Genomic DNA, 23,277 nt, shown 5'->3' on the forward strand with positions numbered 1-23,277 from the left:
GGGCAGCTCAGTATAATTATTAAATCTTGCAGTATTGCTTCTTCAATAATGGTTATGTTACTCACTATGAAACTGCATAACTTGCAGAAATTTCAGCAGATCAGTGCAGGATTACCCCAGTTTTCTCAGGTGCATCATTTGAACATATCCTGACTGATGGGGCTTTACAAGGCTGCTTATGGTCGTTGGATCATTACTTTTGGTATGTGTGGTACAGTCAGCAGGACTGATCGGGTATTAATGTTTAATTGAGTGTGCTTCACTTAAATCAGAAGAAAGGGTAAGGAGGATTTCTTACCTGTACCAGCTGTAATGCTGTATAGCCAATATACTGAAGATAAAAGGTAAACTGTCAATTGATTAGGCTTTGTATTTGGAAAATAACAATAAATAGGGGGTCTTTGTAAAACTTTTGTTTCCGGATATAATAAGGTGTGTTGCAGGGACGGAAAAGCGAATGTCCTGTACAGACAAAGCCGGAAGAACAAAAAGAAAAGCCACATTCCGAGAAGAAACCAGGGAGCCCTTCTCTTGGTTCACTCTCCCGGGCTCGGGATAACGTGGGAGCGGCTCCGGCTGGGGCTGGGCGCTCCCGAGTGCGCCACCTGGCGGCCGGCAGCGGCGCCGCGCAGCGCCCGGCGCGCCGCTCTCGCCGCGGGCGGCCCGGGGCGCGCCGAGCCGCCTCTCGCTCGCCCGCCTGCGAATGAGGGCACACTCGATGTGTTTCGATCCTCAAACCTCACCTCTGAGTTTTAAAGCCTTTGGCTGTCGTTCAAGAGAATAAATAGTCCTGGGAGAAATTCTGCTGTGAAGGAGACCAGCAGCAAGGGGAATGGACTCACGGGGTACGCTCTTAGTACATGAAGTGATGCTCTTACAGCGTGTGTGCCAGGGGCGCTTGTCTTTTAGCAAAAATGCAAGCCTTTGCCTTTCTGTGCTGGGAAGAGGCAGCTGCTTATCCACTGGATCCTGGCTGGAAGGAGCAGTCTACTGTCACAATAAGCATATTTTTTTCTTTTGCAGAGGCAGGGGGTGGGATAAAGAACCTTTCTAGTACAGACTGGGGGATCCATCCTCATCTGCAATCAATCAATTAATCAAGCAATCATCCATTTTATAGGCTGTTTCTTGAGTATTCCTTGTTTGTTGCACCCATGAGGTAGTAGAACAGGCAGGCAAAATGCAGGGTTTGGTTTGTCTCACAAATTGAAAATAAAGTAGTACTTCATGTGTGCCACTCTTCCTGTGATTTCATTAGCTCTTATCCTTTATCAGACACAGCAGATGTTCAAGGGTAAATGTAACAAAAACCCACATAACTCACACAAAATAATTTTTATTATCTCTGTAAGGCAAGCTATTTACAGCAGTGAAATAACAGAAAGGAGTACCAGCATACACTGCTTTACTCTGTTTGCTTGGCCGGTGGCCTCTGGAACAGCTTCTGCTGGGAATCCCATCATTGGGATGGCCTCAGCATTTCTGCTGTAATTTACTTCTTTTATTGTGTTTTAGCATATTTGATATGGACCCCTACAGTGGTCTATTGTCTCCATATTGGAGCCATATTTTCTGCTGCACACAAGCATTTTTCAGTTTGAGGTATAGCTGGTGTTTTTATCCAGTTTAGTTTATGCTGTTTGGTTGGTTTGCTTTTCTATGAATACAGATAATTTTGAATGCTTTTGCAATCAGAAGCTCCCTTTTGTAAGGTTTTTTTTTTTTTTCTGAGTTCTTAGAAAATATAATTTAAACAATAGAAGTATGTAACTATGACTGTGCCAGGACTTTCTATGTTAATAAACTTTTATAATGCTGCTCATTATCTTTATCTTGCCACAAATAAATTAAATGCTTTGCATGTTCCAGGGGTTTATGGAAAATTGTCAAAATTATGAGTTGTTTGATAAAATTTATAAACATTTATCCAAGTAAGTTTCACTGTAAATTTTAGATACTTCTTGTACTTTCCTTTTATTTAAAGGCTTTGACCATATGTGATTTTTAATCCTGTTACATTTTTAAAACCTGTTGGTGTGTTAACCTTGCTTGCATCCATTTAAGTTTCCTGAATATTTAGCAGAAGGGAAGCTTTGTCAGGAACACCTCTTTGACGTTATCAGGCCGCTCTCGAGGTTTATTAACATCATCTCCTAGAGGAGAAGTGGCCATGCAAGAAATACTGTTTGTCCACACTGACAGATACTCTTAACTTTAAAACAGAATTAAGCACTGAAATGAATGAACATGCAAAAACATTTCAAAGGCTGCAGCCCACTCAGTACTGAGGAATGAACTGCACACTCCCAGCTGCTCTCCTGCAGGAAAGTGCCATGTCTTCATCACAATCCTATGAGTTACTACTGAGCTTCTCAATTGCTGCGTGCCTATGCACCATGATAGTAAAACACTTCCCCAAATTACAGGTCTTTCTGTCTTTCTGCAACAATTTTTAGGTCTCAAGCTTATCAGACCCATGCCTCCAACTACAACAAATGTGTTCGCCCTGACCTTTGGTTTGATGGTGTAACATCTTTTGCAAGATGCTAATAACAATAGAAATGTGTAAGCTTGATCAGATATGCAAACCACCTTCACTACCTTGTAAATGCATTGTTGTTTAGCAAGCCAGAACTGGAAGCAGCAAGTTGTGCCAATTTACAGAGCCTTCAGGACAGTGTATATCTGGGTCATATTTTCTTCTTTATGCTAAGAGTCTCATAAACACAAAGAAATTGTATTAGAATAATGTATAACAACATAAAAGTAATAAAAGCAGGGACACCTGCAGTGTTGATGTACATGCAACATGTTTATTGCACTATTTCTTGCATGACAGGGAAACCCTAGGACAACATATGCCTGAGACCTAGAAAAGTGACTTCCCAGAAGAAAAAAAAAACAACATGCATGCTAATTTTAATGACTCATGGTTGCCTTCTGCCTCATCTATAACAATTCCCTAGCCCATGAAGAATGGGCCTCCTAGTAATTTTGACTTGTCAGTAAAAATCATGAAGAGAAATGTGAATGTGATCACTGTCTTCTTCATATTGCTGTTATTAACCTTAAAGCTTTGTTTTTCTTTTAGGATGGGTGCTGGGTGACGATGACATTCTTTTATGGCTGGCCACTGGGAAAGCATCCCTGGAGAAGGAGCTGAGCTAGACACAAAGTGGTAATTGTGAGCAGCTACTGCTCTGTCAGCTGGAAGGGCCAAGGCTGACCACTAAAGAGAACTAATGAACATATCCTTTCAATAACAACTGATACCGTGTAATGCTTATACAAAAGAGGTAAGTGGTTTGGTGACATGACTTGTTTTAACTGCTGGCATAGCACAAAATCTCTGTATGTATTTGATAACAGGACACCGTTTTACAGTGTGACCCTCTGATTTTGCTAAAACTACCACAGCTTTGAATGTTGCTTGGGAAAATAAGTACCTCTTTAAACAGGCATACAAAAAGGAAAAAAAAATAACCAACCCATCTTGAAACTTAACACAACATTACAATGAAAAAGGATGCTGATCCCTGATAAGGCAAGCTTGGGAGAGTGGGTAAGGGAGAGATAAAAAGCCAAGACAAACCTGTAGCACTGAGTGGGTGAAACTAAGGTGGGGGAGGATTAAGATGGTGTACTTCCCTCCTAGGCTGGGTTTTACTTCATGAGAGATTTAAATGAGTGATCTTCCCCTGTGATATGTCATCATTATCAATATCAAGGAAGCAACAAAGACTGCTGCTAAGGATGAGTGTCTCTCTCATCTCTCCTCTTCCCTGATGACAGAGGAGATAGGGAACCAGGGAGACTTGGAGGCAGCACCAGTCCTCAGCAGGCTCTTCCACTAGACAGCAATAGGCAGTGAACTGTAGGCATGGTACAGGGAGACCTAAAGTCCCTTTTCAGGAGGTGCTTCAATCAAGAAAGATGGGCAAGTTCATCGCCTCAGGACTACTGCTGTGACAGAAGATGCACAGATGGAGTGAGCTCACCCATGGACAATGTTTTCATGCTGCACATGTTCAGAGGTAAGTTTCAGGCCTAATCAGTGTGTTGAAGGTGCTTCAGTGATGATGACAATGGTTTCTTTCCATAGAAAAAGGAAAATCACATCACAAATCTGTACATACTGCTTTGTGACTGCTCTGCTTTAGTATGATTTCATGTAATATTTGTCTTAAGTGAATGAATTATGGCAGGGATTGAGTGTGATGCTCGGTTGTTGTCACCTCCTGTCTTCATTTTGTAAAGAACTCTCCTTTTTGCATTTTTCAGACTATTTTAGCATGTTCCCTGCTGTTACTTGGATGCTTGGATTGTTATTTGATGCCCTCATTGTGATTTGTGTTTCTCACACCAGGTGATGTTAATATTTAATGAATTTTAGACCAACATAAAGAGAAGATTCAAAGCACTTGATAATATAAGTACTCTCCTGTGGTAGTTGTCACTTAAGAAATTATCAGGGTAGATTTATTTTTCCAATGGCTGTTGCTTTAGAAAGGCTGTGGCTGCACCGTAATTAGAAAAGGGAAATGTAACCACTGATTACAGATAGAGAAGTAAGAAAAGGCCAGTTTACCAGAAGATTCAGTACATCTTTCCAATGGAAAAAAAAACATCTGGGTGTGTGAAAATCTATTCTGGAGTAGTGCATAATAATATATACCTCTACAGGCTTATCTTTGTTTAAAATGGATGGAAATGTAAAAATTATATTTCCCAGGGAAAAAAATATTTCCAGGTTACATGCATTGTACTTACATACTGAGTTTATAATGTATTATACATAGCATGGAGAACATTTTGGACCTCACTTGTATTTTTAGGGAATATAAAACCCTTATAATGGCATCTAAATTATTCTGTGTTCCTATGCAGAAGGTGATCAGTGTCAGTTTTCTGTAGTCCCTCCCATAGGTGCAATTTCAGCTGTTTTAGGACTTTTACTTTCTACCCTAAAGGTAGGTGACAAATTGTGTTGAAAGTGAGGTGTACATGTTTTGCTTTTTAGAGCAAACCTATAGAATTTCAGAGGTCTTGGCTTTTGGGTTTTACTCTCAAAATGAACTTGAAAATCAAATTGTCTTGCATCTTACTAGGAAGTAAAATGTATTTGAAGCAGACCTGTATACATCAGCCTGCCATGCACCTGATTTTCCACTATTTGTAAGCATTTTGGAAATCACAGCTCACATGCAGGCCCCAAAGAAATAAAATAAGAACGTGTAGAAATATGAAAGCATTTTTCAGCTTGTTGTCAGACCAGTTAATTTCATTCAGTGTTCATTTCCCCAAATGAAACATCACAGTTTGAAAAAAAAAAAAAATCGATTTGTAAAACAGGCTCGGGAAGATCTGTCACAGAAGAGTCTCCTGCCACACGCCACGAGTGTCATCCCATGTCGGTGATGTCTATCGCTGACTTCGCCCGTGGGATAGCAAATGGCAAGTGTCGAGGAGGAGCTGCAAAGGTTACACCGGGGAGCGGCGGGCCGAGGGACCCGCTCGGCGGGTCGGGCTCGGGGAGGGACAGCGCGGCCCCGGGAGCTGCCCGCGGCTGCTCCCGGCCCCGCGGCCGAGCCCGCAGCGTGCCGGGCTCCGGGCGCCCCGAGGGGGAGAGGCAGCCCCGGAGCCGGGCGAGGAGGGCCGGAGGAGCCCCTCGGCGCGGCCGCGGCTGCGGCGGGACAGGAGGCGAGGGGACATCAGCGGCCCCGGCCGGGCGGGCGGCCGGGGAGCGGAGCCCCTTCGCGGAGCTCCCGGCGGACAGCCTCCGACCCCTGGCTTCCTCCCTCCCTCCCTTCCTTCCTTCTTTCCCTCCTTCGCTCTCGCCGCTCGCTGGCGGCTGGCAAACCCGCCCGCAGCGCGAAGGGCGCTGACACAAGCCGGGGACGAGCCCGCCGGAGGCAGCCGGAGACGCCGCGCTCCGCCCAGGTACCCCGGCCCTGTCCCGAAGATCCGCATTTCTTCCCCCGCTACTCCTCTTCTACCTTTTCCTCCTCTTCTTCTTTCCTCCCGTTCCCCTCGATCCTCTCGCTTTCCCCTGCCCCTCCCGCAGAGCGGCCGCGGGCGCAGCCCCCCGACGCCGCTGCCGGGCCGGGAGGTGCTCGGCGGGGCCAGGGAGGGAGTGGCCGGGCATCTCCCGGCAGGGAAACGGGGTCTGGGGCTGGCAGCCTGTCTGTGCGTGTGTGCGCCGGGGGGGAGGGAGGCATGGGGGCCGGGGGTGCCGGAGGAGGGACTATGGGGAGAGGAAGGTATAAGAAGGGATGCGGGCAAAGGAGGGGGGCGATGGAAAGAGGGGGTGCGGGGCCGAGGGGCAGGCGCTGACAGCCGCTTTCCCCGCACCCGCAGTCCCCTCCCCCGGTGCCGCCGTGGGGTGGGACTCCCCGGCGGGCCGCGGTCTCCCGTCCTGCTCCCCACGCCCCCGCCGCTGCCCGGCGCCGGGGGTCGGTGCTGGGGCGGGCGTGCCGGGGGTGGGCGGGCTCCCACACCCGACGGCGCGTCCCGGACGCTGCCCCGCAGCCGGCGGGTGGGCAGCGGCACCCCCGGGACGATGCGGCGGCTCGGCGGGGGCTGGCCGGAGGCCCCGCGCCTCAACCCGGCCTCCGCCGCCGTCCTGCTGGGCGTCCTGTGCCTGCCCGGGGCGCCGGCCTCCTCCCTGCTCACAGGTACGGCGGGGCGCGGGCTGGCGGGGCCACCTGCGCGGGTGGCACTGCGCGGGAAGGGCGGCCCGGGGTACCCGCGTGGTTCGGGGCAGGTGAGCACAGCAACCGTTCCTCTCTGCCCCCCCAAAGAGGTTTTCTTGTTCTTTTTCTTCCTTCTCCGCATTCTCCCTGTTTCCCCTCGAGGGTTTTATCTTCCTGAGATCTGGGGCATGGAGGGAAATGCAGAATCAAATTCTAGCGCAAGCGAGGAGCCATTAGACTTTGAGGAGTGATTCCAGCATGACAGCATACCGACTAATCAGCATTAGGGCTGTAAAAGGTTTCCTAATTTGATTCTGCTTGACAGCCAGCCTGCTAATTTTGACTCATTTGCCAAGTGGTTGCCGTGCATTAAAAGGATGCTTGGTTTAGGGCTTGTGCTGGTCCAAGTCCTCAGAGTGAGATGGACAGCTTTCTGCTGATTTCAATGAGCTCTGGATCTATCGTTATAGACGTATCCTGCTTTGCATGGAGTACTCGTTATTCTCCACACGTCATCTGAGAGAAGAAAAAGCGTCCTTTGCTATAACTGGGGCACAAAGAAAGTCTAGGTTTGTGCAGCAATAAAAGGCCACTCATTTCCCTGTTCTCTTTAGAATCTTGCAGAAATGCTGAATGTCCTTGCCTGGTTAAACTGGGCAAATTACGGCAGGGTTTAACCTGAGGGCTAGGAATGGAGCAAAGACTAAATGTGAGTGTGACGAGGATAGTTTCCAAAACTGTCGGGGTAAAATGAAATATGCTAGTATTTTAAAGTTTTTATTTCTATTTCAGGATCGGTTGCAAAATGTGAAAATGAAGGGGAAATTTTGCAAATACCTTTTATCACAGACAACCCTTGTATAATGTGTGTTTGCCTGGTAAGTGTGTATTTCAGCTAGTAAGAACATCCTGACATGTACTAAATGTAACTGCACAGAGAGGGGAATGTTTCAGATAATCAAATCTTGGGTGACTCTGTTGCCTTTATGTAACACAAGGTTATCTCAGAGCTGAGCTAATTGAAAGTAACCCAATACATGATCTGGCAATCATTTCTTTGACTTTAAAACCTGGGCACAAAGTTGTACATGACTTTATTTCAGGATGTTGTGAAGTTTACCATGTGAATTTGTGGGGAGAACTTTCACAGAGTTGAGGGTGCACCCAGAAGTCTTTGCTTGTAGCTCAGCAAAAAGAAGGAAAGGTAAGGTTTGGAAACGCTGCTGCTTTAAGCTCCCACCTGGTCCCTGTCACAATCCCAGTGGGTGAGGAACTCCACAAGGGTGCAAGGTGAAGGAAGAATGTTGACTGTATGGGCTGTAATAACATGACAGTGAAAGGACAAGTGATGCTTTTGTCAGAGTGCTTTGCCTGCTGTGCTGGGAGTTCAGCAGTTAATGGTGTTGCTAGCTGATATACATTCTGGGGAGAAATATTCTGTTTCCTTGTCGTTCTGTTTCAGAGTTAAGCATTTTTGGGAGCAGTTCAGTTGGACAAGCCAAGGCCTAGGAGTTATTGTAAAGCAGTCATTCTAAATAAAACTTCCTATGATATTTTTAAATAAAAGCCATAAACCTTAATTTGCTGTTGAGTTCAAAGAAAAGTATAGGCTAGAAAGCTCTATGTTTTACATTTTGGAATTCACAGAGTAGCTGAATGTATACAACGTGTTCTACTTTAGGACTGAAATATCAACACACCCTCTCCCCCTAATATTATTGCTATTATTATTATTGTATGTCTATAAAAGATGTAAAGAATTGTTTCAGAGTGCTTTTTAGAAGGCAATTTTGGCAACTGTAGGATCAAGATCATCTTGAGCCCCTCGAGGCTGATATCTGTCACTGCACTCAGTTCAGTAGATTTTAGGTGAGATCATTGATAACTTTTTAGGTAATATTGATAAAGAGTACCTTATTGATTTCTTCTGAGAAGAGCTGGATGGGAAAAAGAGGAACATAGGATGTGGCAAATAAAGAAATCAAAAGGAAAACGAAAAGAGAGACGAAGCTGTGTTTTATCATGGATCACCTTCCCAAATATGTCTGCCACCACTTTTGCTAATGGAAGCTGGTGTTAACCAGCGAGGAAGCAATTTATCTATGAAAGAGCAGAAGTTCAGTCTTGGGCATCAGGGCAATAATGCATGAGGGTAAAACACTTGTATTTATAGATCTCTCTAGACCTTGGCTTTATTAAATCAATGAGCACCCTTTTAGTGTGCGAGCATGAAGAACTGCAAAAAGCATTGGATGTAAGAACTCTAAATCCCTGTGGTTTGCAGGGCTTACTTTAGTGAAATGGCAGCTGAGGGCATTTGGCTCCCTTCTGTGCCAGGAGAACACTATGTTTTATTAAGTGCACAGATGCCTAGTGAGTTACTGCAGTTACCTGCCCTGGCTACACTCAGTTTTATTTCTGCCAAAGGATAAATGCAATCTCTGTTTCTTGAGTTGGAAGCTGGAAGGCTTGGTAGAGGAGATGGAAAATAGTCTTGAGATACTGGCTTTAATGCTGTGCAACATCCAAAGTGTTGACTTATTGGACTGCCCGTTTCTGAAATCTTTGTTTTGGTCTGCCACAAGAGAAAAGATCAATTTTAAGAGGTCTAGGGAAAGAGGAAACAAAAGAAAAAATGGGGTGATTTCTGACCAGGAGGGAATAGAAAACCAGATTGCCTTACATTCAACTGGAAATATTGATTGTTTAATAACAATTCAGTGAGGAACTTTTTCTGGAAGAGTGATCATACTCTTCAAGGGCAAACCTGATGGATGTTCATACTGTAAGAAGTGAGCAATTAAAAAGAGAGCTTGATCAGCTGTTACAGAAAGGAAGCAATTGCTGTTTAAGAGATGACAGAAAATTCAACAGAGGGCAGCTATATTAAAAACACCAGTAAAGAGTGTCACTGAAATTGCAGATTGGATTATAGCATGTCTTCCTAAGTGCTGATGCATTTCCGTGACCCAGAGTGCCATAAATAACAACACAAGTTATGGAAATCTGAACAGCTCTGTGATGAAGAAGAATATCTAAATAACTTTGAATGCCCCATCCCTGGCAATGTCCAAGGCAAGGGATGGGGTTCCTGAACAATCTGATCTAATGGGTGGCATCCCTGTCCATGGTCAGGGATTTGGAACTAGGTGAACTTTGGGGTCACTCTAATCCAGACCATTCTATGATTCTATTAACTCTCTTCCAGGACTTTGCCCATCTCACAGATTAGAGGACACAGAACTGAAATGCAGAAACTGTATCATCGAGTGCTGGACAGAACTTTGCAAACTGTCCTGTGGAGCACAAGGATGTGTCCCAGTAAAAGGGAATGAGAGGCAGCATAAGCAAAATGATCTCTGGCTTTCTCTTAATAGGCTAAATAATTTTGGAGGGCAAAGCAACAGGTAGTACTCTAGGAGCATGTCTGGTAAACACTGGAAGCTCATGGATTATGAGTAAGTTGTAATAATGAAATGAAGACTGCAAAGAGCAATTACAAAATCAATTCCTTTTACACCACTGGAAAGTCTTGGCAGGAAGACTGAAACCAAAAGTTGTCTTTTCTCATTGATTAGCAGAGACAGGGTGAACTGATCTTCATGTTAGGAACATGAGCAGAAACAAAGCAGATAGAGCACAGACTGCTGTCTGTGGACACCTCTTTGGTGGAAGTGTCTGTCTCTTGTTTTAGAATTTTACTGTTAACACAAACCCCTAAATCTTGAATACAAGAAGGATGTTAGTGGGGATCTCCTAGAGATAGCCAAGTTTAGCTACCAAACCAAATTTGCTCATTCTTGAGCACTTGCTCTAACATGTGGAAAGAGAAGCTGAGGTGATACAGAAGTTCACATAGAGGGTCATGTGCTGGAGGTTTCATATATGGTGTGTGGTAAGCCATTCACTTCTGAAATATAGCTAATGCTTTCCAATAAAAAGGCACTGCACCCACAGTGAGATAGCTCTGCTTTGGATGTCCCTGCTTGTCAAAATGAAATGTGTTGGAGTGCATGGAACAGCTCTGATGCTGGCCTTTAATATAAGGAAACAGGTAAGACTAAGAGTGTGTAGGTGTGTGTGTATGTGTACATAAACATTGTAATGCTCTGCATGCAAAAGCTACCAGCTGAATAAGCCTTTATGGGAAAAGTCTCGAGTTCCCAAATTCATAATTTATATATCTCTACTTAATGGCCATAAAACCAGTAATTTTTAATATCTCTGAGACAATAGTTTCAATGTGAACTTCTACAATTATCACACTTTAGCAATGGCATAAACATGAGTGAATTTGATGTCCAAAGAACTTGTCATTATTACAGCTGTCTGCAACAAATGGCCATTTTGTTTTTGTCCTTTTAGAGAAAAACATCAAAGTCAAAGAACAGAATGTGGCTTATCCACAAGGAATTTAATGTAGGACTGATGAAAGCTCAGGTCTCCTAACTCCTGGTCTAATGGTTTGACTAAAAAGACATTGCTTTTTACTTCATGCATTTCCACTTTGCAAGTCACAATCTGAACATACCAATTTCCTTTCGTGTCTCTTGGACAAAAGGCAGGCTGCACAGATGTCAGGTTTTTGGTGTGTCTGCTCTCCTGAGTTTCTTCTGAGGCATGGATGGGCAAAAGACAAATTAAAGCTGTCTTCATGATCCAGAGGTTTGGGGAAGTATGCTTTACGACTTGCTGTTGCTGTCTGCAAAATGCTGTTAGAGCCAGAGTCCTCTGGTGTTCTGCCCACTTCCACTCTGAATGCCTTGTGGCTCTGCATCTCCTCAGACATGTACTGTCTCTGGAAATATAACATTCTACCTTGTTTTCCATAGGATTTGAGATACTGGAAAAGAGAAAAGAGAAAAGAAGGCTGAAGGCAACTGAAAGTACCTGCTTTCAAATGCTTTCACCTTATATGCCATTAAACACACTGGAGAAAGTACTTAGAGCTGATGGGTAAAACAGATACACAGAAGTTGCACTGAAAAATTGTTTTTCTGATCGTGCCATGGCTGAGCATCCCATTGCAACTGTGTTTATAGCTAAAGACTTTTCTGATGAAAGAATGGGAAATGTTCTCAGCTGCAGCAAGTTGGGTATCAGATGAAGGTAAACACTCTAAGGAAATGCAAGATGTGATGGGCAGTTAGGTTAACCAAACCTATGAAGAAAAAATGGCAAAAAAAGGGAAACTATTACTTCAGATAATGGTGTGGCCCCTGACAGTACAAAAAACATTAGAGAACCTATGATTATGACATTATGTCATGATTAATGGTCAACAGTAAAAATGTCTTAAGTCTTGCTGGCTTCTGAAAACCAAAGTAGTCAAACTGTGGGTTATGAAGATGAGAGAAAAAAAATTTGTGTTTTAAGGAACTAGTCTGAATTGGTAATGATGATTACAGATAAAAATACATAATCTTGATGGTATTCATAATGGAATTATATTGATTCACTTTGAGAAATTGATTCCAGTTATTAAATGCTTTAAGACTGCAAATGATTATGGCTACACTACCTAATGCAAAAATTATCTTCTAAAATTATCCTCCCACATCTGTGGAAAAATGATTTTTTTTAAATCCACAGGAGCACTTTGCAGATTTTGTGCAGTTTGAGAAGCCCAAATATGTTGTGTATGAAAATTTCATATCTTTTTCTGATATATGTGTACGTTTTGGGCTGAAGATCGTGCAGACATAAGTAAATTTCTGTTAATAGAACCAAACAAGGCTTCATAAATATGAAAGCCTAGAACATTTTGGTAAGTTTGGGACTTTTTGTATATCAAGTATTTTGAAATGTTAGGGGGAAAATGCTATTAACAGACCATTAAGGGAATTTTTGATTAGATTTCTTTTATTTCACTGTCATCATTTAAAACAGGCATGGAATATTTAAGTTCAGCTCTGGTACAAGTACGGTAAATGATCAAATTCAGTAGAGTTTTTGTTGGTACAGCTTTTTGGCTGGAAGGTATCTAACACTCAAAATAGAAGTAGGCTCACAACTGATATTATAGCATTTGCTTTCAAGAAATACGTGCTTCAACATACACGTGGAAAAGACATAAAAATGCTGCAGTCCGTCGGAAATAGGTGAAATGAGAACCTGTGCATAATTATAGGGCAAGAATGTAAAATGACCACAGAATCAACTGAGCCCGAGTTAAAGTTCTGAGTGCTGAGTTTTTTGAAGGTGAGACAAGCTCAGCAGTGACAAGGATGACAGGTGGTGGTGCCAGCAGTGGTGTGGAGAGCCATGTCATTTCATGCTCGTTTGTCATCCTCTCCATGGACCCTGAACACCTCGCCAGAAGCAAGCAGGGATCCAAGAATAATGTATCCATTGGCTAGTGGTGTATGGAGTTTCAAAATGAACATACCAAAAATGCCAGTTGAAAAGGACAGGGTAGAAGTGAGGAACTGCAAGGAAATAGATAGGTGCACCTCAGCTAATGTTTGCCATTGCTAGGGCTTTTAGAATTTTTTTGAAGAGAATGAATGATTTGAGGTTTTGTATGGTTTTTGTGGGGAGAAAAGGTATTTTATTATCTTTTTTTTTTCCCCAACATAATTTAGAACAAAGTGAGTTCTAATTCAAAGTGAGTTCAAGAAATAGCTGATAAAAGACAGCAGTAATCTTGACAAACCACATCTCAACCAGAGCCATTTTCTCCACCTTTTCTCCTCTCACCTTCCCTCATGCTTTTGCCTTAAACTTACCATTTGCACCTGAGGAGTGATAATCATATATCTCAATATTTTATCACCTAAATCAGACCAGAAGGAAATAAATATGAGCCAGAAAGGATAACCAAGTGTTGAAAAGGTGAGAAAAGTTTGGAGACAGGAGCTCAGGAAGCTAGAAATCAGAACTTTGATTGCCGTAAGTTTCATTCAGCATGAAACATCATTCTGTAGTTTAAATTTCCTCTTTTAAATCCAAATGAGCAGTTTTTTGCTCATAAAAATTATGCTAAATTTATCATTATAAGACCTAGTGTGCTGCCTAGCTTGAACTAATAAATTGGTGAAACCAAGTGCAAGCAAACAAAAAAACTGAAGAAAGGCATTTGTTCCTCCCTGCATGCACACGCACCCAGCCAAAAAGAAGCCCAATCCTAAAAACCATGTCCTCACTGCAGACTAAAGCAAAACAGCTACTAGATGTGCTGTGGTTCTTTACCTGTAGATGAGCTGATTTCTGTGGCACAGTGCACAAGTTAAAAGCACGTAGCTAGCCTGAGAGCAAGTGTTTGACACATGTTCAGTGAAGATGGCAGTGTTCTAGTACATGAGGATTCAATTGTTATTTCTTCAAGGTATAATGCAGCCCAGATGACTTTTAGTGGAGTAGTGCATATTAAAAACCAAACAAAAAAATCATCAAACAATTCTTTCATACCTATTTTATTTAATTTAATTTCAATAGTTTACATACATCAGCTACAGAGTCTACCAAGACTGCATCTTCTTTCAATTTAAATATTCTTGGTCTTTATTACTGTATAATACAATCAGCTTTCTCTTCACCCACAAAAATAATAAACAGAGAGACAAAAAAGCCTATGATACAGTAGTGTACTGATAGTTTTCACCCCCATATTACTCTAAAAGAGAATGCTTTTTTGATTGGTGCATGAAGGGTTCCTGAAACCCAAACATGCTCCAACATGATGAAAGTTTTATTAGTTTTTTTCCCCAAATACCAATGTATATGCAATCTCTTAAATGAAAAAACCCAACACCCCCAACCCCAAAAAACAAACCCTGAAAACAAAAACCAGACATAACACTATGTCTGGTGCAGCAGGGTGTCCCATATGTGCTTTGTCATAGAAACTAAAGAAATGTATGCATGAATATGTATATATGGAGATCTTGCAAGAGAGAGGTGACTTGGATCAAGACCCAGAGGTGACTTGTCATTGCTTTGGGAGACTCTTCTGGAGCATGTGTCTGGTAGGTTCACCTCTACTTGTTCTTAATTCATGCAAAACACCTGTGAAACAAGAGTTTGACCTGTCTGACAGACTGTCTGTGGTAGAGGATGGTTACCCTGGCTTGATCCTTAAAGTTTTCTTCAGTAGTTTTGAGGAATGTTGAAGTCAGTTTAGTTCCATATACAGGTATGCCCACCCTGGTCAAGTGGTATCACACGCAATGTCTCACCTGATTTCCTCCTGTGGGGAATGAGCATGGATTGTATAGTATTGTTTGAGGTGTCTGTGCCATCTGTGGACCTTCTGATGTCCACTTTCTGCACTTCATATCCAAGAGCTGCCTCAGACTGTGGCACATCCCTGCACAGACAGGTATGTTGGCCTTTAGATCACTCTGACTCTGCTTTGTCGTGACAATTATTTTAGGGATGTGGTACACAGTCATATGTAACAGCTTATGATGAAGCCTTTCTGGAAATCTGCAGGCTGGAAGAAGCTATTTCATGTTGTTCTCAGACCACATGGGCTAGTGAAGAGTTCACTACTTGCACATTTCTAACATAGTCAGCTGCACTGAGCAAATACACATATGCACACAGTGCTGAACTGATTATAGGTCTTGGCAAAACCCTCCTGGAAGAGAGCTGGTGATATGTCACTGTAACGATGATGAAGATCCAATCCATCACATATGAAAATGAGATTCTCTTTGGTGCAATTAAAGGATCAGATATCTCAAATACAAAAGAATATGTATAAATAATACATGGAAAAGTATGAAGGGCACAAAAATGCCATAAACTAAATGGAAAAATGTAATATAACTTGCAAATATCTTTGGAATGCGTCTACAATAAGCACAAAATGGATCAGTCTAAGTTAAGACACTTTTTTATTGCCAATAAGAAAAACATTATTAAAGAGCTGGTCCAATATCAAAATGGCATTTTAAAAGCATACAGTTACCTGTGTATAGTTTTTATTAGCTTTCAAGTTTCTTCCATTTAGTTATTAATGGTCCTTTCAAGAGTTATGGTTCTGTAAGTGAATGGCTCACAGTGTCAGTACTTCTGCTGCTCTGCTTTGTGCTGCTGTATAAAAAAGAGATATTTTTTTTCCAACAAATATCTGGTTTTATTTCCCCATCATGATTTAATAGAAAACTTTGAGGGAAGAAAAATATTAAAAAGCAACCAAAAAAATCAAATGAAAATGCAACCTCTTTATATTGAGCTTATGGTCAAATAAAAGGCCATTGTAAAGAAACAAACCCAATATTACATAAAAGCTTTTACCTGTATTACTACTATTAACATGACTATCATACTGATACTTGCCTATAGTGTACCTAATATACTGGTGTGATTACTTCCTCTGAGGCCTCGTGGCCTCTTCATCTCATGCATAAAGCTGCAGCTAAAAAATTCCTAGTCTGACAGTTTGGCTGATCAAGCTCTTTGCAGTGTTTTGTATCCAGCTGAATCAAGTGCTGAGCTCTGGATCCAAGTACAGCATGGATCTCATCCCTTATCATCCCCAGAAGCTGACCTTGTGTGCTGACACCTGAATTTAATATACTTTTTGTCTGGCTCTCCATTTACTTATGAGACTTTTTTCCTGGCTTTTTTTTTTCTATTTTCCTCATGTCTAGAATCTACTTGCTCATAATCTGGTGTTAAAGTAGGACTATGTACCACCATCTTGCTGAGAAAATAACTTGTCTTCATGCATTGTCTATGATTTCCATGTTTTTTTACTTGTCATCCATTCTACATATCATCCTCCTGGCTATAGTTTTAATTTTCTGTCTTGTATCTCAGATTTTTCAGAGAGGGAAGCACTGTACGTGTGTGCTGGGAAGTGCTATGGCAAAAGGCAGTACTGTGAAACAGCATTAGAGTTGTGTTTATTCTAGTGAGTACTAAGGATGGGGATGTGATGAAATGCCATGTAGAAAAAATGACGCCAAACACCTGATGTTTTCCTAGACACAATGCAGTCCCAGTTTTTTTGAGTCCTGTTTTAAGTAAGCCTTTGCACAAAGCTTCAATATTAGAGGTTGAGTGAAGCCATCTTTAACTCTGCCTCAGAGCTCTGCTGACCTGGTTGCGCTGCATTTTGCTCCAGAGACGCTCTAGCTCACACAGGGCATTGGCAGTCGGTCGCCTGGAAGCCATGCAGCCTAAAGAATGTGTCAACCTCAGCATGCAGCATTGAAACTTCCTGTAAGACTTGAGAAGCTGAAGACTGCCATTTCTGCTTCACACTGAAAACCAGGTATAGCTCAGCCCTGGGCAGCCCAGGCGTGCTCAGTGTAACCCCAGGCTCCTCTGCTGGCTGCAGGATCAGCCGCCCCTTTCCCCGTGGTATGGCTCAATTCCTCTTTCATGGCTAAACATCCTGCTTGAGCCATGGCAGCAGCGCCTTGCACTCCTCCATAACCAGGGGGATAGAAACAAATATGTTGCAAAGCCCTGGCCAGGAAAATCAGATTTCTGACAGCTCATAGGCTAGAAGTCTATGTGTTTTGGATTATGTTTCCTTGTTTGGGGTTTGTTTTTTTTACCTGCTTCTGACATGTTTATGTTCAGTTATACTAAGTGGCTTCAATAGGAAATGGGAGTTTCCCAAGGCTTAGAATCATCAAAATGTGTTCTGATGGCCAGCTAGACTCATACATTTGCATTTCTTTTATCTGTTTTGTCTTAGGATTTATTAGTGGGTGAAGAATAACAGACCTTGGTTGTCCTGAGATTGTCTCCTTGTTCTTTTTTATGTCTGGATGTACAGCTGAGGTATGGTTTGAGAGAGATGGAGAAACGGTGATAAATGATTGCTCTAGGGCTACATAGTGATTATGATCTGATAGTGCCACTTAGTGAAACATCCCAAGGTTGTGTCACCTAGAAACCACAGGGCAGGAAGGAGCCAGGCAGGGTGGCTGGCTTTGAGATAAGGCTGTTAGCTGAAGGATTGCCTGTAAGACCTAAAACACTGATAAACCAGAAGGCTCTTCTGCTACAGGGAGGCTGTTGATCATTTGCTTGTTGCAGAGAATATTTTTTTTTTCTGTATATGACAGTGCACAGATGATAATTTTCATATGTAGCCTTTTACCCTTCTACCCAAACAGTCCTGGGGATAGCTAGCCTGGTGATTCCATCTGGAAAATCCTTTTGATTCAAATAAATGAATGAAATTATTTTGGCAGACAAAATGCAAATCATGCAAGTTCTTTAGCCTATAAACCAAGGCTTGGTGGATGTTTGTAAATGCAGTGGATTAAAAATGCTGGAAAATTAAAATTGCTACACATTAAAATGTTGGGGGACTGCTAGTGTAAGGAACCTTTTTAACAGATGCATGTTTGAGGCATAATCTCTCCATGATCTATAGACTCAAAGCATTTCTGGAAGAAATTGTTGATGTAGACATTTAAGATGCAGCGGAATGCACTGATTACTGAACAAGAATTTGTTTAGCATGAAAATGCAGAGGAAACTGAAGAAGTCTGCAATTTGTATGGCTTCTCAGAAAATATCTGTGTATGTTCAGTTTAACTTGGCAAGGTTTTCAATCATCAAGAAAAAATCATTTGACCCAAAAATCAATCTGAAGCTGAAATTTATAAAATATCTAGAACTTGAGGCTATGACAGTAAGAAATTTGAATGGTTTAATGCACTTGTTACATGAAGCACACATATTTGCTGCCTAAAACTTTGTATAATCATTTTAGTATAAAAGGAGTATCTTTGATATCATTGGTTTTTTTTTTTTTTAAATAATTAAACCAGTCCACATACAGAAACATAGAAAAGATAGAAGCCAAAAAAGGGGAAAAGGAAGCAAATCATGTACCAGAAAAGGGAATTTCACTGGAAGGCAGCCTTTTGGAGAGACAAGTAGGCAGCTCCAAGCCTGTTCAGTGGGCATAAGGACTGCAGGGAGGAGAGGATGTGACTTCGGGAAAGTTATCCAAAGGTTTAGAAGGATTTGAAGTGTCTTCTGGAGAATTAATATGACCCCTGTGTGTTTGTAGACAACTTGTGACTGTGGCCACAAGGTACTGTTCCCACCAGAGGATTTAGGATTTAGGTTAACCCGCTGAGTGGTGCTCAGGTTGGGCAGCTGGCTCAGGCAGCCCATGCTTTCTGTCTTTCCTCCATTGGGAAGACAGCCCTGACCAGAGATTCCTTAGAGTCGTCACACTGAGCAGAGAGCTGGCATCAGTTGCTGAGTGCAAGGCTTTTCCCTAAACCTCCCCTCTGTTTTGGGGCCAAGCACCTCATGCTGTGCCATTCAGGGTTCACTGCTCTGACCTGGGTGACAGGAGCATCTGCTTCTATATCATAGAGCTTAATAGTTGGAGGCTGGGGGAGAACAGCAGTTTATTGTATAAAGCAGTATGTCAAGAGTCACTGATGAAGAGATTAGTGATCTCATCTTGGTCAGGAAATTTCCCCCTTGTCTAGGGTAGAGAAGTACGTTTCAATTGCCCATGTAAAACGCAGCAGTGTGGACAGGCTGGATGAAGCAGTGTTTCTCTTCTAATCCAGACCTGGCTGTGACTTGGCAAGAAGGACTTTGTCTAATTGCAGAAGAAGGTACAGTTAATAAAAAATTAAGTTTCCAAGACCTCAAGTGGATACTTTTTTAGTTTTCCTCAGTTCAGCTGCAGGTTCTGTGTTTTACATGACACTTGAGTCTCTCATCATAAAGAGCCCTTCTTGTGCTAAAGGCGTGAAACTTTTGGATTTCAGATCATCTTTCTGTCTCTCCTAGCTGTCCAGGTAGAAGGATTGCTGCCTGAGTTCTCACTCAAAGAGAACAGTGCTGTCCCACACAATGAAATCATGTTTGTCTGCCTTCAGAGCACTGTGGACTTTGAGCCAGGCATAATCTGTTTCCTGACATTTGAGTCTCATTAATTGGGTTAACAAGATGCTATCTACGCTCCATACTTATGTAAATAGAACCTGCTAGCAAAGATCTTAATGGCACTTGATATATCACACTGCCTTTACATCTATCAAGAGGTACCACTGCAGGAGTCACTTCCAAAAGCAAGTTGTGTTCTTGGTCCCATGGGTCCCTTTATAAGCTGTAAGAAATGCTGGTGGTCAAGGCCAACTGTTCAGATGTCTTTCAAGTGTCCCACTGGTGACCAAATCTCACTTTGTCAAGATGACAAATGACTTGTGCATACCCTGTTCACCTTCAAGCTTCGCTCTAATGTCAGCTCCATTTACTTGTCAGAAACAGGTATTTTTTTTACTTCCCGCAGTGCAAGTGGAGCAGAGGAAAGGAAGAAGTGAAGGGAACACAGGCTGAGGAAAGAAAACCTGCTTGTATGGCTTCTATTCAATGTATTATTGTAGTTGAGATTTGCAAACTTTGGACATACCAGAATATGTTTGTTTGTACATGTGCAAAACAGAAAGAAGGGAATTTGCTTTCCAGAAGTGAGAACTGTCCCTGCAGGGCTATGATTATGCAAAAACATGTTTTAACCACTGGATTTTTCAAGAAGAAAGTGGTTGTGCAAGATGAGTTTCTTATTTTGGACAGCAAATTTTTTCCAGAGCAGCATTTAAAAATAAGTGTTTAATTAACAGGGTCTACCCAGAGCACAGGGCATTGTGCATGTGTCTGCACTGAAGAGCTCGACTCAAACCTCTGAGCTCTCATGGGTGGTTTCATTGACTGCAGTGGTATTGTTATGTGGCTAAGTGATCACTGCTGTGATTGAGGGCTGTTACATCTCACCCAAAAGCAGCCATGGCCAGGCCACAAAATATGGTCAAAGTCAGCTCAAGGACTGTGAAAGTGACATTGACAGCTTTGGCTTTTAGTTTCTTCTCAATGACTTCCATATCGCTTTTTCTTAGTCCACAAGTCAAAATATGCTATTTCTCCTATTAGCTACAGTGTTGGCTGAAGTTTTGAAAGTCACAGTCTTACTTAATTTGGCAGTGTGATTAATCACAACAAAGGAAAGCTTATTCTACCTTTTTTCTTTGCATCTGATGGAAGCAAGGAGGTTTCAGTAGATATGAAGCAGAAACACACAGAAGTTAGATGTGTCAAATGAAACATCATGGTGTCATAAGCTTTTCTGACTAATTTTCCCAAGACCTTGAGCCTTCCTTTGCTGGCAGCAGCTGGATGAAGACATCTTGAGGGTGATGCCTGCTGTGAGCTGCCCATGACCCAGGATTACCATGGCCCCTACAAGATTTTACTAGCAGCCAAGCAGCAGTTGCAGCAAAAATGAGCAAGCCTTTGTGAGTTGAAGGCAGCATTAAAAGACCCTGGAAACTTTTGCCTACTCTGAGGGGTCCTGCTTGAAATGCTCCTTTTCCTTGTCTCTTCCCACTCTTCTCTATGCTGACTGACAAGTTGAAGGCTGCACCTTCTCTCTGCAGACTGCTGTGAAGAACCTTTTCTTATTTTCTAAAACCACTGCGTAGCACAGGCAAGATCACGTAAGAAAACAAATTCAGGGTCAGTTCTCATTTTCCTTGCAAGTTCATTAAAACAGCAGTGTCTGGAGGCCTTTTGCCTAAATAATTTCATAATAGAAACCAGACTCTTGTTGCTTCTTTCTTTTGGGCTACTATTTTTATTTGCTTGTTGTTCCTCAAGCGTTTTGGTCCTATTTCAAAACTTGATTCAATTAAATGAAGAGACTGTTTTTTTTCTGGTGCTTTCTGGTTTAAAAGCTACACTGCAAAACTTCTAGGAGTCCTCTGGATTATGAAGCTTCAATTAACAGGGGTTTTCCTCTCAAAATAACATTAGAAAACCCCAAAATGTAGCTTAAACATTTGAAAGAAAATAAGAAACCCCTCCCCTTTCTCTCCCCCAGCTGAGATCTCCTGTCGCTGCTTCTGGCATGCATCACATCTTTGAGGATACAGTATCATGAGAAAACTGTCACTTGGTGATGTATTAGGGTAATATATCATGAGAGCATCGTTTCTTTAGAGGATATGGGCAGTAAAAGACATGATTCTGGCCAGACAGAGCAGCAGGGGACCCTGCTCTTTTTCTTTCATTTTCTTTAATCTAGCCCTGTTTTTGTGTTGTACAGAAGTGAGTTTCTTCATGGGATATGACTTGTTGCAGAGTAAGTTAGGAGGCCCATTGGGCTTTTTAAACTCTTTAAGAAGTACATGGCCTCAAGGGCTGCTTTGTTCAAAGTTTTTAGAACAGACTAAAGCCCAAAACTAGAGCATTTGCCACTGCTGAAATCTCCGTTGTAAAGACTGAGTAAGACTGAGTAAGCAGGCTTCAGACAGAGAAGGGAATAAAGATGCAATGACAGGTAACTATTGTTTGGATAATATATTTGTAGATAAAGCCCATCAAAATGTGATGAAATGACATTTATTTGAAAAGCAATCAATGCATCTCTTTTTAATAAATGTCAAATGGAATTTTAATTCATAACATTAGAAGAAAAAATACTATTGGTCAGTATTCAGTCTAATAGAAAATACAGTTATCAAAAATAGGAATTCTGAACTGATAGAATTTGTTTTTGATGTGCTTTGATTTTGATGTTTTTTTTATTGTTTTGATGGCTTTGTTTTTCTCTCATAGACAATATCTACCAGAAAATAACAGTGTATAGTACTGGGATAACATTCGTAAAGAAAGAAAAGCAGAATATTTTTAGGGCACTCTTTTGATGGACAGGGCTAATTTTTGAGATGAGCCAGAACATGGCACCATGGCTCGATCTCAAATTTTGAATTCAAATGATTTAATACTTTATTTTAAACCTTTGGTGTAATCTGCTTTGCCCTCTATGAAATCAGCTGGATAATTCATGACTGTCATCTTCAACAATTTTTAGGAGTATAATTTATTTAGGCTGTTTTCAGAACAATTTTCTTGGCAGACTTCTCCAAGCCATCCTATGCCACTTAAGGGGGACCAGTATGCTCCAGGGTACACTCAAGACAGCAATGCTGTTCCACATCTCTTGACTTCAGGTGTGTTAGGTTGATCAGGCTCAGGTAGTGGAAGATTTTATGGCCCTCAACTACCTGTCACTTCTCTGGGAGAATGAATTCTCCACCAGCTTCTGTCAGGGTAAACCAGACTAGGACTAGGATGGACCATGCCCTCAGCATCACCCATTTAGCTGAAAATTAGTTGGGCAGTAATCATCCAAAAGGTTTTGCTGACTGATCTGAATAGCTGAGAACATTCAACAAGGAATAGATCATAAACTCACAGGGCTGGGTCAGTGAACTTTTACAGCAGCATGGGTACAGGTTTGCAGCTGGAGCTCTGAATCAACAGATATTGCCTGTGACTACCTTTTTCTTAGGTATTGTCATCAGATTTAAGTAACTGATAATTGATTCAAACTCTTCATTGACAAAGTAGAAACATAATCCTGTGAATTAAAATTCACAGAAAAATATGTGAATTTTAAAAGTGTGCATCTCATGAGGTGTGAAGGTGTGGTCTCCCACAACAATCCCTGTGTGTAACACTTCCTTGAAATCTGGCTCCTGGGATACTATGGGTATCACAGCAGTGATACCCATATTATCACTTTTTTTTTTTACTTCAGTATGAACTGCTGGGAACTTGTGAAGACCTTGTCTCTTGTTGCTAG

The 23,277-nt window shown here is 42.0% G+C and overlaps 2 protein-coding genes across 12 annotated transcripts in view; both read left to right on the top strand.

Annotated features, from left to right (window-relative positions):
* Positions 1-3,320, top strand: part of BBS9 (Bardet-Biedl syndrome 9) — a 291,335-nt gene extending 288,015 nt beyond the window's left edge. For all 4 annotated transcript variants that reach the window (XM_085573314.1, XM_085573315.1, XM_021553255.4 and 1 more), the window contains one exon: positions 3,092-3,320. In XM_085573314.1, coding sequence (XP_085429440.1) covers positions 3,092-3,168 — 77 coding nt within the window. In that variant the 3' untranslated portion in view covers positions 3,169-3,320. The remainder of the gene's footprint in view (positions 1-3,091) is intronic.
* Positions 3,321-5,319: 1,999 nt separating this feature from the next.
* BMPER (BMP binding endothelial regulator) overlaps positions 5,320-23,277 on the top strand; it is a 150,591-nt gene continuing 132,633 nt past the window's right edge. For 3 of the 8 annotated variants that reach the window (XM_085573317.1, XM_085573320.1, XM_085573318.1), the window contains exon 1: positions 5,320-5,940. In XM_085573317.1, coding sequence (XP_085429443.1) covers positions 5,452-5,940 — 489 coding nt within the window. In that variant the 5' untranslated portion in view covers positions 5,320-5,451. Of the gene's footprint in view, positions 5,941-6,471; positions 6,675-6,769; positions 7,402-7,484; positions 7,571-23,277 lie in introns of those variants that run through there. The other 5 variants (XM_021553292.3, XM_085573321.1, XM_021553289.3 and 2 more) reach the window with 5 other exon arrangements.

The sequence above is a fragment of the Lonchura striata genome, chromosome 2, assembly GCF_050655825.1.
Source record: "Lonchura striata isolate lonStrDom1 chromosome 2, ASM5065582v1, whole genome shotgun sequence".
Classification (NCBI taxonomy): Eukaryota; Metazoa; Chordata; class Aves; order Passeriformes; family Estrildidae; genus Lonchura; species Lonchura striata.